Below are 14,789 nucleotides of genomic sequence, written 5' to 3'. Positions count from 1 at the left end.
AAACAAGGACCAAATTAAACATTTTAAACATAAAATAGGGATCAAATTGAACATTTAAACTTAAAATAGGGACCAAATTGCACATTTTAAACGAAAATATGGACTTAAATGGACTTTTTTAAACAAGAGTTGGGATGGAATTAAACAACGTAAACCAACATAAAGATTCATTCATGCAGAACAAAATACACATTACTCAACCCTGCTTCATCACCAACACACACAACATTCATAACTTACAACCCTGGTTTTTTACATTCATAACTTCAACACCCACAAAACATCATCCTCACCTACACACATTGAATTTTTAACATTACTGGCACCATGACTACAAAGATTACAACAACAACAATAACTAATCCTAAGAAAAATTGATTCGTTTTCTTCATAGCCCTCACAAAAATCTCCAGTTCAAAAATCTTCATCCTTTGCTGGGCTATAATACCATCTCTTTCATCACAAAATTCTTCATCACACCACTTGAAGTAGTTACACCACACATTATCACTGGAAGCAGCACTCTTGAACTTAGAACAACCCCAAAATTGTCTACCATTATTCTTCAAAGTTCTTGCCACTCGAAGCACTGCAACTTCTCCACATTTGCAAATGGGGATTAAACCCATACCCTTGGAACCACGAATATGAGACCCACCGCAACTTGGTTGCCCCCAACTGTTACAACAAGAGGAAGAAGACGAATGGTGATGAGACATACCTCTCAAACGCCAAATTCGAATCACCAACTGGATTCTTCCCCAACTGGATTAGCCACAGTTTTGCTTCAAACCTCTCAAACCCTAATTTCTTCCCCAAATCAATTTCCCTAACTTTTAAACTTCCAACGGTCATAAAAGTTCATTGTGCCAACGTCACAGCCCAAAAACTGACACGTAGCCCAAACAATGACACCGTGTCACTGTGCCGTTAACAATTTTAACTCCGTTTGCCAAAAAGACTCAATTAAATGCGATTTTACCAAAACGAGGACTAAATTGAACAAACAACAAAAATAGGGACCAAATTGAATAATTTTGACAAAAATAAGGACCAAATGTGTATTTAAGCCTATACTTATTTGTATGGACTAATAATTCGATTAAAATAGTATTTAATTATATTCTTTAATATTTTAAATTTAAGTTAATAATATATCACAAATGATATTAAATATTTTCTTTCGTGCTTTATATATAATAAGTGAACTTAAAGATTTGTTTAATATGTTTGAACTCTTCAAATAACATAAGAGTCTAAGACTTCATCTAACATACAAATGTTAAGAAAGGTAATTTATTCTAGTCAGATTCGATTCGAATTGATTATTTAGTGAGTTAATCTGATATAAAACTCATTTATTAACGAGTCGAAAAGATTTAAACCCGCCTCCCGATCGTACCACCTAAATAACCATCATCTTACCCTTCTTTTGTTTTTAAAGCATTGCATGCCCTTCGGTGTCGTTGGAAAGAAAGTGAAGAAACTCAGACAACACACACAAAAACTACTCATAGTGGGCACCGAAGACCATTTTAGAGTTTGCAATTATTTCTCTAGTCCAGATTTTCTATTTAATCTGTAATACTGTATTTCTAGTATACTAAAGAAGTTTTTGATATATTTTAAAACATTAAAATTATTGTTTATCAGTAAATCTTGAAAAATTCAATAAAAACAGCATCAGAAACTCAACTGATGAGAATCTAAATTATTATTTTTGCTTGTTTTATAAGATTGTCTTGTAAGTTATTGGTATTAAAGGATTTTGTTGCCTGAATTGTAGGATTTAAAGTTTTGCCAATAAAAGGAAATGGAAAACATAAAGCAAAGCCCCCACCTTGAAATGCCTGAGCAGATGATTCTGGTATGCTATGGAATTATTCAAGAAAGTGATCCTTCAATTGCCATGACGGAACTTAGCAATTATTATCACAAACACTGTCGGCCAAGATAAAAAAAATTATTACAACCATACAACATGTAATTGTCTCACCTTAAATAATAACTTTGTTGTCTTGTTTTTACAGTCTTCCAATATAATGTTTCCATAATAAGAGAGCATTGACATTTGAAATACTTTTTTTACACAATAATCTTTTATAAATTTAAATGATTAAGTAAGAACGTAAGGACTATTTTAAAATTTGTGATTAGGAATTTGTAATTTCATTGTTCCAACATATGGATTTACTACAATATAAAGGATTTTATGTATTTAAAAATTATAAATACCATATATCTTTAAATTTTTATGGTGAAATGAAATGCACCCATCTATTATTCTGTTTTACACAACTATGAATAAAGTGTATTTTACTGAAAAAGAATGTTAATTTTATGAGAAACCATTAAACATAAAAAAAAAAACATTTGATACTAAGTCATTATTAAAAATAGTAAATAATTATTATTTGTAATATATTTCTTTAAATAGATAAAATGTTAAATATTTAATAAAAGAAAAAAAAAACGTAAGTGATGGAGGATATGTGTTTAATAATCCACTTTTTCTAGATAAAGTAAAGTGAAATTGTGAATAAAAAAATTTCAAAACTACTATATTAATCGGCGAGTAAGCCAACAAAGAAAGAGATAATAATTGGATTAAAATATAAATTGTAATACTTAATTCATTGTAACTTTTTCTTTTTTTCCAATTTCACATTTATCCACATATCTAAAACTATAGGTAGTTATTCTATGCATTTTGAGTATGAATACTAAGTTTAGCGTTATGACATTCATTCCTTGATAAATCTAAACATGAATATTCATATCTTTAGGAATTTGGTAATTGGAAAATTATCTCTTCAAACATGTACAAATAGAAATAGGAATATAATACAAATAAATTTTTATTTTTCATAGTAATTTTGTGCTGTTCTTTTTTTTTTTTCATATTATTCCATCTGAAATTTTATTGAATAACCACACATATAATTTAGTGTTGAGAATTTAAAATTGAGTTGAAGTTCTACATTAGATAAATATGAGAAGGGTGAGTAGTGTATAAATATTAAAACTAATAAATTTATTGTCTTAACATTTTTAATTAAAGTTTATGTCAATATATAATGTAAATTAACCTCATATTTCATCTGGTGTTTATCTCTTCATAAGTAATTTTTTTTCTTAGAAAAATGTGTCATAATTTATGAACTTCATCTATAAGGTAATAAAAAAATTAAAGTAATTACTTTTTACAACTTTTTAATCTACAAAACTATAATAAGATTTGTAATGCTTTTTTTTAACGACTCCGAAATATTTGTTTATTTTTTATTTTATAAATTTTTCTTAAAATATCTACAGATACTTGTTAACACGTATAAATATATAAAAAAAGCGCACGGATGATTTAGTTTGAGTGTTAAACATAAACCCTAGTGTTTATTGTTAACAAAACTTTTTTAAAAAGTCAAAATTTTCTAAACTAGGAATACTAGAATTTATGTCATAAAAAAGTTGTTATATTTTTGACAAGTTTAACTTATTTATAAAACTATGTTGTATTAACAATTATTAATAGAGTTTTTATGATAAAAATAATGTAATTTAAAATTTTTAAAATAGTTGAATAAGTTGATCAAAGATTACAATAATTAGAATGAAGGGAAGCGAAAAACAAATACATCACGTATGTACTGTTTTACATTTTTATTTAATTACAAATTATTATAGTAATATATGAAAAAAATAACGTTATTTTTTTTTTATAGACTTTCTAATAAGCGCATTAAAGAAATAATAAAAAATTCAGAATAAAAGTAAAAAGGTCTCAAATATTTAGATGGAATTATTTTGTGAGAATAATTTGTATACATAAAAATAAAAGGCCACAGAATTTATAAAAGTCTAACCAATAAAATTATATTCATTGAAATTTATATCCACTCCTACCAAAGATGACATCCTATAAACAACACATAGTAGTACATTTACACAACAAAATTATCGATAGAAATTCCTCCGTTAAAGTATCATTTTCCAACCGAAGTGTACAATAAATAATTCTCTTTTAAGTATTATTTCTTTATGATAGTTTTAAAATGTAGTAATATTACCTAAAATATATCAGTAGATAGTATTGTTACTGGTAGTCAGAATTAAAATAAAATAATATTAATATAGTAGATAAATTCCATGTTTTTAACTTAATTGTAAACTACTTCAAAAATAAATTAAATACATATGTTTTTAAACATAAACATGATTACGAAAAATTTGTCTTTTTTATGTGCCTCTCACAATCCAAAAATTGTAAATCTCATTTCACACTGTTAAGTAACTCACATATACACACTATTTACACTGGATTTCAGTGATTAGAAGTGAAAGGAAGAAAAAGAAAAAAGAATTTCCGGAATTAAAAAATGCTAACAACAATGGGAAGTGTAGCATAGAGTAAGAAAAAGTACTTACCAAGTTAAGAATTTGTGTTTTAGGAGTGTTTCAATTATTGTCACTTTTGACAGAATTTACTAATAGGATCACAGTTTTTGAGGTGAAGATCCTTGAAATGTGAAAATGAATTTCCATTAGGTGGGTTCCCAACATGATCCATTGCTCTTGGAATTACATAATCAAAGCTTTATTCAGCAGAGCTTTGCATGACAACCTGTTGCCACCCCCTCTCCCATTTCCCAACAAATCTCATTTTCCACCTACAATTTTCCTATCAAAACTTCACGTGGTATACATTTTTGGGCCAGACACTTTTTTTACCACATTTTGAAGATGTTCTTCACTTATTCAACTCCGATTCAAAGGTCGAGATGATCCAAATATCTTCTAATATTATATACTTTTATGTTTTCGATTCTCATTTGTTCAAGAATGCACCAACTTATCTAAAATATACAAGTTTGAGTTTAACTATCATTTTGAATTGAATCCACACTGGATGGATGATTGGAAGATATGAACTGCATATAAAAAGCAATAAAAGGGGAAGATCTCAGTTCTGAGGTTTGAAACACTGTCTTCTATATCACAGCTGGAACAATCATGTGCTGAGATCATATGGCCATTATTACTTTTTCCTCTTTTTGTTATGTTCTTGAGCATATTAACCACTACTTGATCCATTATTTAATTAATTATTTGCAACTTTTCATGTTACATTTCCCCCTCATATACTATTACTCTCCCCTTTTTGTTCATATATGTTTATACTTTTTAACCAACCTTTCTTAATTCATTAAACTTGTGTGCTCCAAAATTGGCATATTCAGTGGTATATGGTCCTTAATGACTGATCACCATCACAATTTTTTATCCACATTAGTGGCAAACAAAAGTGAATTCCTTTACTTGAGAGAGGAGAATAAAGCCAAGGTCAAAACCTTTAAAAATAAGGAATCTCAAGGCATTACAAAATATCATTATATTAATTGAATGATACTTAACTTCCAATATCAGCAATTTTGTTTAGAGTACCAAGTGAGTCTAGGGGTGCCCTCCATTCAAATTTTAAACTGAGGGTATAGGTAGTATTTTAATTAAGGCCAATAACCTAATCTGAAATATATCTACTTTCAACATCGACGTGGTTCCGTTTGTGAGAACCAAAATGACAGTTTAACCTTGATTAATTAGAGACAATTCGAATACACAATTTTTGTGCAAACAAGAATTGTTGTTAAGGAAAGTGTGGTGCGCAAGAAACAAGAGTGTAGAAAGTGGACTCCAAATTGCATCACATGGCCCAAGAAAGAAAGCATCTGGTCTGAAATTTACGTATATAAGGACATCCCTCTGGTAAAATAATGCATGGCATGATCATGTAAAAAACTGTATCAATTTCTCTCCCTCTTCATCGTGCACGCGTCAAAGTTGTGGGGAATGTCATCTGGTTCGAGATCATTCATTGAGACAGAAACACGTTACATAACTTTGTCGAGTGATTTCGGACCAGGCTTCATTCCCCTCAGCTACATGCTCATCAACAAAGTGAAGAACTGGTATTTATGTTGGGTTGGTTGAGAATTGGATCAGCTACTATACTAGCAGGTAGGCATACTCAGGTGACTCACCGATACAACTCTTTCTTTTTCTTATTCTCTCTCTCCAATTCAAAAGCCTCTTATTGCTGATAATAATGGCAACTGTAATTACCGCATTCTTCATTGGATTTATGTACTTATGTCCCACTTACTGAGATTATGGCGTTATGAGTGGTTTCGATTTACAAGGGTGGAAAAAACAAGTGTTTGTATAAAACTATTTTATGTTTATAGGTTCAAAATTCATTGAGGACAACAGTTTCTGTTTGAAAGTTTGCTGATATATATATTTTTCTTAAATGTTGATTAATTTTTGGGCACATTTTGCTTTTTTTTTTTTGAAATTATATTTTAACTAAGTTTTGTTAATAAATGTTTGAAAATGCACACATGACGACATATTAATGGAGGAAAGAAAGGTTTATTGTGACTTGAGAAGTAAACTTTGTCGACCTCTGTCAAAAAATTGTTCTCAAATATCATAATCTTTTTACTTTTTTTATCTTATGCATTCAACTTGGAATCATTATTAAAAAAATTTATATTACAGATAAATTTTCTTACAAACTTTTAACAAATTTGTAATAAAATACTTTTTCTTGCAATTTTTAAAAAAAATCTTAATTGGCAGGTAAATATTTCTTACAAAATTATAAAATTTATAAGTATTTCTTATAAAATTTGTTGCGAAAAGTGTTTTATACAAAATATTTTGCAAAAACATTGATAACAATTTTTTGCAATTTTCTTTAAAACAAATTTTTTAAGTATTTTCTAAAAAAAATCAAAATAAAATTGATACGAAATGTGAGTTCTTTTAGTTCTGAATTAAATGACTTCGGTGTTAATATTTTTGAAAAGTATATTTATTTCAAATTTAAAAGTGTCTATGAATTACCTTGTGTGACTTAATAATTCTTTTAACCGAAAAAAAAATCACTATTTTTATTGAAGATGAAAGACTTAATACAATATAGAAATCAAATAAAAAACATGGTGACTAGAAAATAATACAGGAAGTACGAATAATAATTTATTTGTCTTACTAAAACTAACTATATGATTCTACAAAATTTCAAACCTTTCTTATATTTAAAAAATAGGGTTCGCAAAATGGGATATTGTCTCGATTTTGTTTATTTTATTGTTGATTCGAAAAAATAAATTGAAATAGGTACATTTCTCATACTTAAAATAAAGTAATATCTCCGTAAAAACAAGTTGATAAATAAGTTTACTCATTTTATGTTTGGTTGAAATCAAAAATTGAATTTTGACTTAGGTCAATTTGATATGGACTCATTGTCACTTAATTCAAAATTAGCTTTTAATTCATCTGGACTTGGTTCTTTACTTGTTTTTGTTTGACTCAGGTTTCGACAACTTGGCTCACCTTGGTTTTGATTTGATTTGGTCTAACATAGATTTGTCTTAGCTTTGTTTGAAAATGACTTGGTCTACTCAGTTAAATCTGAGTTAATATTGACTTAGGCTGATGAGGACTAGTCTGACTCAGCCTAAGGTGAATCCAGGTTAACTAAGTTTGACCAAACCAACTTGAGTTCAATCTATTTTAGCTCTACCTAGGCTTACTGGCTTGGTCTCGACCCTAAATCAACGTGACGGGACAACCCAAGCTTGGCCTAACATGAATCTAAACTAACTCAACTTGAATTTGACGTAAACAAATTTGACCTAAAGTGGAAACATGTTAGTTTTGCCTTAAATGGATTAGGATGACTCGACTCAAGTTGGGCTTGAGTTTACTCTGGATGTGGACTTGGGTCATCTCAACCTTACATAGATTTGACTCAACTCAATTTGACTTATCTCAACTTGATTTGTGACCATTCCGACTAGACTAGACTTGGGTCCGACTTGACCCTATATGGCCTAATTCTGGTCAACTTATGTGCGACCTAACTCAAGGCTAGGTTTGTCGAGCCTAATTGAGATTTGGCTTGGTCTAGCCTAATATGCGTATGACTCAGCCTATCTTGCGTCTGATCCTAACTAACTTTTTATGACTTGGCTTTAATTCAACTTTATCTTGTAGGAATTAGATTCAACTTATCTAGACCATTCCTTACTTATGTCTACTTGACCTTACATTTGTTAACTTAAACTGATTTCAATTTATGTTGATTTGAAATCTTTTAAATTTAAAAATGATTCAATTTAAATTTAATTAAACGAGTTGTACTAATTCCAAAATTATAGATTTAAATTTAAAATAAATCTATATTTTAGCGACCAATGATAATTTTTATTCATAATAGTGACTATTTTAGTAATCAATAATTTTTATTTTGTAAATTGATATCTAAATTGGTTACTATAGTGACTAGCAACTTTTGGTCACTAAAATTGGTTGTTAATAAGACCTTTTCTTGTAGTGTTTTCTTTAGTAGTTAAAACCTTGAAAGCTAAATTTTTATAAACTAATTTAGAGACTAATTATAATTTTTTATTCATAATATTAACTATTTTATATCAATAATTTTTTATTTTGTAGATTGATCACTACAGTGACTAACAATTTTTTGTGAGATCACTAACATTGGTTGTTAATAAATATTTTCTTATAGTGTATGCGTATTAATGTAAGAGTTATATATTACAATATTACATAAATTAATTTTCATATGAAAATTACTCAAATAGTTTTGGGCTTTTTTAATATGACAAAAAGAGGCACGATTGATATATAATTTAGACCTTAGGGTGTGTTCCTTTTTGACGGGTGAATATGGGAATGAGTGTGAAAATGAATTTGTGTAGATTTAAATGGATAAATTTTTGTGTTTTTTTGAGTGAATTTAGAAAGTAAAGTGAGTGGATTTATAGATAAGTTTTATAAAATTTAGAGAGATTTGATTGATGTGATAAATAAAGTTAATTGTAAAAATAGATAGAATTAGGAAATTACTAAAATATCAATGAAAAAAGAGAATAATTTTGTAATTTGATGTTATAAAAATAATTATAATTAATTAATAGAAATTAAAAAATATATATTAAAATTGTATGAAATTTTAAAATAAAAAAATTAAATTTTTATGAATGTAAAAAAAATTATACAATTAAATTTTAAACAAAAATTATATAAATAAAGTTAAAAAAATTGTAAAAAAATGAGAAGCAATCAAAAACACGTGAAAATTGGATGGCACGTGATAAGGATACTATGGTAAAATCACAAGTTATCCCTTCAAATCTTCTCACCTTGATTAGATGAGGATCATCATACATCCTGCATTTTCATTCTTTGACTTCCACGCAAATCGCTGCATAGGAATACATGCAATCTCTCAAGTCTGTTCTCTCAAACTCCTCTCAACAGGACCAACCATGCATAGAAATACAGTGTTAGAGATTAACAAGATACATATATCGTGTAAGTACATTTAAAAGGAACGAGTAATGCAAAGCGAGTTTTTATTATCCATTTTAAGTAGTATCAGTTTTGGATTTCATTATAATAAATATATATATATAATTAACCTACAATTATGAATTTGTATGAAAAATGATAATGTTTTATATTTCCAACAATGAGGAAACATTTTCCTTTTACATACGTATGACCCATAGACAAATGTGCATTGACGTGTCAATTTTGTAATCTATTCCAAACAAATATAACAATGAACAGAATAATAATACATTCTTAACCTATTTTTGTTATTAATTAATATTTATTAAAATTATGAACATCATTTATCATTTCAAAAGATTAATTTGGATTATTTCATGAGTTCTTTTTGTAATTTTAAATTAATAAAATTATATTTAAAGACGTGTGTTGAAAAAATATGATGAAGAACTTCATCAAACAACTACAGAATCAAATCTTCAAAAAAAAGACAGTGTCAAAAGACACAAAATTCTCCTTCATTGCAGCTCCTGTGGCCTCTGGGTCTTTTGTTTTATGGGAGATATGCAGAAAGGTAAACTCGGAAAAATAAAACAAAGGAAAACTCAAGTCTCATGCGCATGTTGTAGTTGATTTGTTAAAATTTTTTTTCATTAGTTTTTTCTCTATATTTATTCATCAAAATATATAATTCCTCATGCAATGTGAATTGAATTACGATGGTTTTCTCCCCTCACTCCCCTCAAACTTGTTCAGATTATGATGTCAAACCCAGTTTTACACAGATCACCGTAGCCATTTCTGTGGGGTTGTTCTTTATCGTGATCTTTCACTTTCGTCTGAAACATTCTAGAGATCGAAAGATCATCCCACGTATAAGATTATCACGCGCAAGCCACGTCCCAAAGCTTGAAAGATTCTCGCATTACGTAGGTAATAATGTTTGTTTTTCCATTTCTTTTCGATTATATACATGGATCCACAAACATGTATATCGTTCTGAAATTATGTTGCAAATGTTATGTTGTTTTCTAAAGCAATAACAATAACAATAATTGGCTTGAATAAAATGTGCTTTATTATAGAAAAATGGTATAACTATCACCATTTTCCTTATTCGAAAGTTCTCTGATTCTGCAGCTAGGCAAATGGGGTTCAAAGACAGAAGATTTTGTCCCCATCTATGTAGATTAGCTTCTGAATACATAAGGAAATACGAGGGACTTGAAGATGATATATACGCCTTTTTTGAGAATGAACCCGATGCAGATTCACTTTATGTGAAACTGGTTGAGGAGTTTGAGAGATGCATTCTTAGTTACTTAGCATTTCATTGGAACTACGGTGACACAATTATGAGTCAGGTATTGTGATGCTTACTCATTTAATAATTAATCTAAAATGGCTTCTCTGTACAATACTCGTTGAAACCGTGTTTTCTTTCTGATTAATATGCAGGTGTTGAGCTCGGAAAACGAGCCAAAAAAGAAGCTCAAGCACATAGTTATGGCAGCAACTAGGTGTGTATTATTGGTATTATGTGGTGGTACTACCATTAAAACTAAAAGTTCTTCCAACAAATTCAATAAAATTTGTCTTTCTATCTATTTTATTCAAAACTTCTCCACATCACCTACCTTTTACTGAGTTGTTTTCTCCTAATCATATTTATTACAGTGTTACACACTCCATTAAACTTATCTCTTAAGCTCACCATGATAACAAAACAATAACTATAGTATTTTCTATTTTCCTTAAATTACTTCAGTTGTTGGTTCTTTACCGAAAACCCTACTAACATCAAGAGCTTCCTTAGGTTTACCTTTATTCTCATTCTTGTCTTAAAAAATTCATAAAAAGATTTTACCTTGGGAAAGTTTTCATAAGCTATAATATAATCCAAATTTTACTGATTATGTGTTCCTTTTAGTGTTCTGGTGCATGACTGAAAAGATAAACAGTTTTAAACAATGCAGGTTTAGGGAAAAAAATAGTTTTTGCTTCTCATCACTTGAAAGGAAATATCCAAACCTCTGTTCAAATGCATTTGTTCATGTCAATTTAGTGGGATGAAATCCTATAAGTTAATGAAACAAGACTTTATTCTCTATGGTTCCAAAAAAGCTGGATATTTGTAGTTAAATGATTTACAATTATCATTGTCTTAGATACAATTATATTAGGTTTGGTTGAGCTTAAATTTTTTTCTGAGGCAAATAATTTTGAATTACACAGAGAGCAAAGGTTCGAGAGACTTGCCAAGAATCTGAAGGTGGCTAGAGTTTTTAATACCTTAGTGGAAGAAATGAAAGCGATGGGAATTGCTACAACTGATGATTCTCAATGTACAGAGGTGATGGCTCCAGTAGCTCATAGCGATAGGAGCCCAGTGCTCCTTTTAATGGGTGGAGGCATGGGAGCTGGCAAGAGCACCGTGCTCAAGGATATTCTCAAAGAGTAAGTGTAAGACCTAGTTTGTTTAGTGTTTTCGGAAACGTTTTTTCATTTAGTGTTTGTATACTCAGCACATTTCGGCTGTTCAAAAATTTGTTCATGAACAAAGTACTCCAAGAAAACATCTATGTTGGTTTTTTTACATATTTAGGACAAATTTGTCTATATATTACGAAAATGATCAAGTCACCAAAATATTACTGATCATGAACTGAATTGTGTGGACTTATACGACTTTAAAAGCAAGGTTCTGACGACTTTATATAACTTCTGTGTAAGTGTATGAAATAGTGAGACTTCGACTTGTCCATTTTTGTAAAATTTGAGCAAATTTGTCCTAGATATGTAAAAAATACTCATCTTCGTTTGTTTCCCTGTTTTCAACGATAATTTGTGCTAGCAATAGGTTTTAATTATGAATAAACGACAATGAACTAATGATGTTTGTCTGTAAATGAATTTTGAACAGACCTTTCTGGGCAGGAGCAGCCGGGAATGCCGTAATCATTGAGGCAGATGCGTTCAAAGAATCAGATGTGATCTACAAGGCCCTGAGCTCAAGGGGTCACCATGACATGATTCAAACAGCAGAACTGGTTGAGACTCTTTAATTTTCTGCTCTAGCCATTGCAATAAAAGTAGGAATTGGTAGATGTTAGTGTAGCATTATTCAATTCCAAATCTTTTGAAATGGTAACTTTTTCAAGTCCAAAGTGGTTCATCCACTTCACATTTGCATTGGATTGTTTGATTTTTCTTTCCAAACAGGTACACCAATCATCCACAGATGCAGCCTCATCACTCTTAGTTACAGCACTAAATGAAGGACGAGATGTGATCATGGATGGCACACTGTCCTGGGTGCCCTTTGTTGTGCAGACAATTACAATGGCTAGGAACGTTCACCGTCGACGTTACCGCATGGGAGCTGGCTACAGAGTGAAGGATGATGGAAGTGTAATTGAAAACTATTGGGAGAGAATTCAAGGCGAAGAGCCTGAACAAGTTGAAGGCAAAAAGCGAAAACCATATAGGATAGAGCTTGTTGGTGTAGTATGTGATGCTTATCTTGCAGTTGTTAGAGGCATAAGGTCATTTTCAAATTCTTCAATTTCTGATCAACATATTCATTAGTTTCACTTTGGAGATTAACATCTTAATTTGAATGTAAACAGGAGAGCTATCATGTGCAGAAGAGCAGTGAGAGTAAACTCACAGTTGAAATCACACAAGAGATTTGCTCAGGCATTTATGACTTACTGTCAACTAGTAGATAATGCACGACTATACTTCACAAATGCATTGGAAGGTCCACCCAAGGTACACATTTCCCTTTTCTTCTGCCGATAAAGTCAAATTTTTTATTTATTTGGTGTACACAAATTATTGATGCAACTGTTAGTCAATAACAAAATGGATCCCACCATTTGCCGAGAGAGAAATTTAGCCTCATGAATGAAACTAATGTGTATCAGTAAGAGAGAGATAGACAAAGAAGAGTGTTTTTCTTTTAATCCATTGCATCAAAATTCACTGAAAAATATGGATATCTTAACTCAGATCTTATTGTTGTTAAATCATTATAGGATAGACATGTGATCGAATCTCTGATGACATGCTTAAAGGAACAATATTATCTACTGAGTAACGAACTATGTTGATCACAAGATGATAAAAGTATTTAAGACATGAAACTTTGACACAACAAACTACAAATGTTGTTATCCATGCATTAATCATTTGATTAATATTGGTTGAAGATCTATTTTGGTATTACTGAGCCCATAATTGTTGTAAAGTTGATAGGATGGAAAGACAGAGACAAGACACTGCTTGTTGATCCAGATGAGTTCGACTGTTTGAAGAGGCTTGCGAAGTTGAACGAAAATGCGAACTCCATTTATGAACTTTACAAGCACCCCAACCCAGCTTGTGAAGCTGGATCAGTATGGAAAGACATCGTATTATCTCCTTCAAGGTTGAACATTCAACAGGAGCTCAAGTACTCCATCCAAAGAATTGAAAGCGTCAGATACAGCTTCACCCTTGAGTAACAGATCAAATTCTTCAACCAAAACCACCTTTCTAAAATCTCTCACTGCACACATTTCATGTTATACCCACCTTCATTACTTTACATGTATAAACAAATAGCATCTAGTGTTAATCTTACAGGATATTTTAATTTAATTGTCTTACACAAATTGAAACACACATTTCCTAAGTTAATGTTCAGATACAACTTAATGATCAAAAGGATAATTCAAACACCCTTCTGGGGCAGATTCTTTTATAGTTGAGAGTGAATCTTTATTGTGCTTTTAGACCCTTTTATTTTATAGAATTATTGGAAATATTTCGGAAAACAAGGACTAGTGTTTTTCATGTGGATATGAAAATCATTATGTTGTGGCTCATTCACTAAAGCGTTTTTTGTTTTTTTTTTTTCTGGAAAATATCAGATTACATATGAAACATGTTCGTATGGAGCTAATCGGAACAATATTTAGTGATAAAGTCAATTTGTGAAAAGAAAATTATTACTTTCTAAATTCTTTTAATTTATGTTGAAAATTAATTTTAATTTATGGAAGACTATTCTAATTCTCTTTGTTAGGAGTTCTTATAAGGAAGTATATCCAAATTTAATAAATCATTAAAAAACTCAGAAAACTGAAATTTAGCAAAATAGATATCTATTACCATGCTTTGTCTGCCACAAAAATATAAAAGGAGAAGGGGAAAAAATGAAAGAAGAAAGATTATAGGAAAATGAAGGGAACTTTTATCAACTCATAAATGTATGGGTTGCAAAAAAAACAAAAAACAGAGCACACTTTCTGCAGACGAAAAATGTAAGTTGCACTTACCTTCAAAGCCAAAGGAAAAAGTGGTTCAAATTCGCATTAGTTTCTAAATTTTATTCAAGCAAAATTTCTTTCTCACACCGA

At 30.1% G+C, this 14,789-nt stretch overlaps 1 protein-coding gene across 3 annotated transcripts; it reads left to right on the top strand.

Moving 5' to 3' along the window:
• The first annotated feature begins 9,847 nt into the window (after positions 1-9,847).
• LOC114190799 (calmodulin calcium-dependent NAD kinase-like) lies at positions 9,848-14,125 on the top strand. 3 transcript variants are annotated; one of them, XM_085665065.1, is made up of 9 exons: positions 9,848-9,958; positions 10,141-10,317; positions 10,525-10,748; positions 10,843-10,904; positions 11,620-11,841; positions 12,308-12,434; positions 12,607-12,929; positions 13,014-13,158; positions 13,645-14,125. In XM_085665065.1, the coding sequence occupies exons 1-9, from the start codon at positions 9,940-9,942 to the stop codon at positions 13,699-13,701; spliced, it is 1,356 nt and encodes a 451-aa protein (XP_085521191.1). In that variant the 5' UTR covers positions 9,848-9,939; the 3' UTR covers positions 13,702-14,125. The 3 variants fall into 3 exon arrangements, with proteins under 3 accessions (XP_085521191.1, XP_085521189.1, XP_027935642.1); XM_085665063.1 differs by having other exon boundaries at positions 13,638-14,125; XM_028079841.2 differs by lacking the exon at positions 9,848-9,958 and having other exon boundaries at positions 10,104-10,317; positions 13,638-14,125.
• Positions 14,126-14,789: the final 664 nt, after the last annotated feature.

This window comes from Vigna unguiculata, chromosome 1 (assembly GCF_037176805.1).
Source record: "Vigna unguiculata cultivar grain cowpea cultivar isolate G323 ecotype 2 chromosome 1, ASM3717680v1, whole genome shotgun sequence".
NCBI classification, from domain to species: Eukaryota; Viridiplantae; Streptophyta; class Magnoliopsida; order Fabales; family Fabaceae; genus Vigna; species Vigna unguiculata.
Note: the sequence above shows the minus strand (reverse complement) of the source record. Positions and strands in the feature narration are given on the sequence as shown.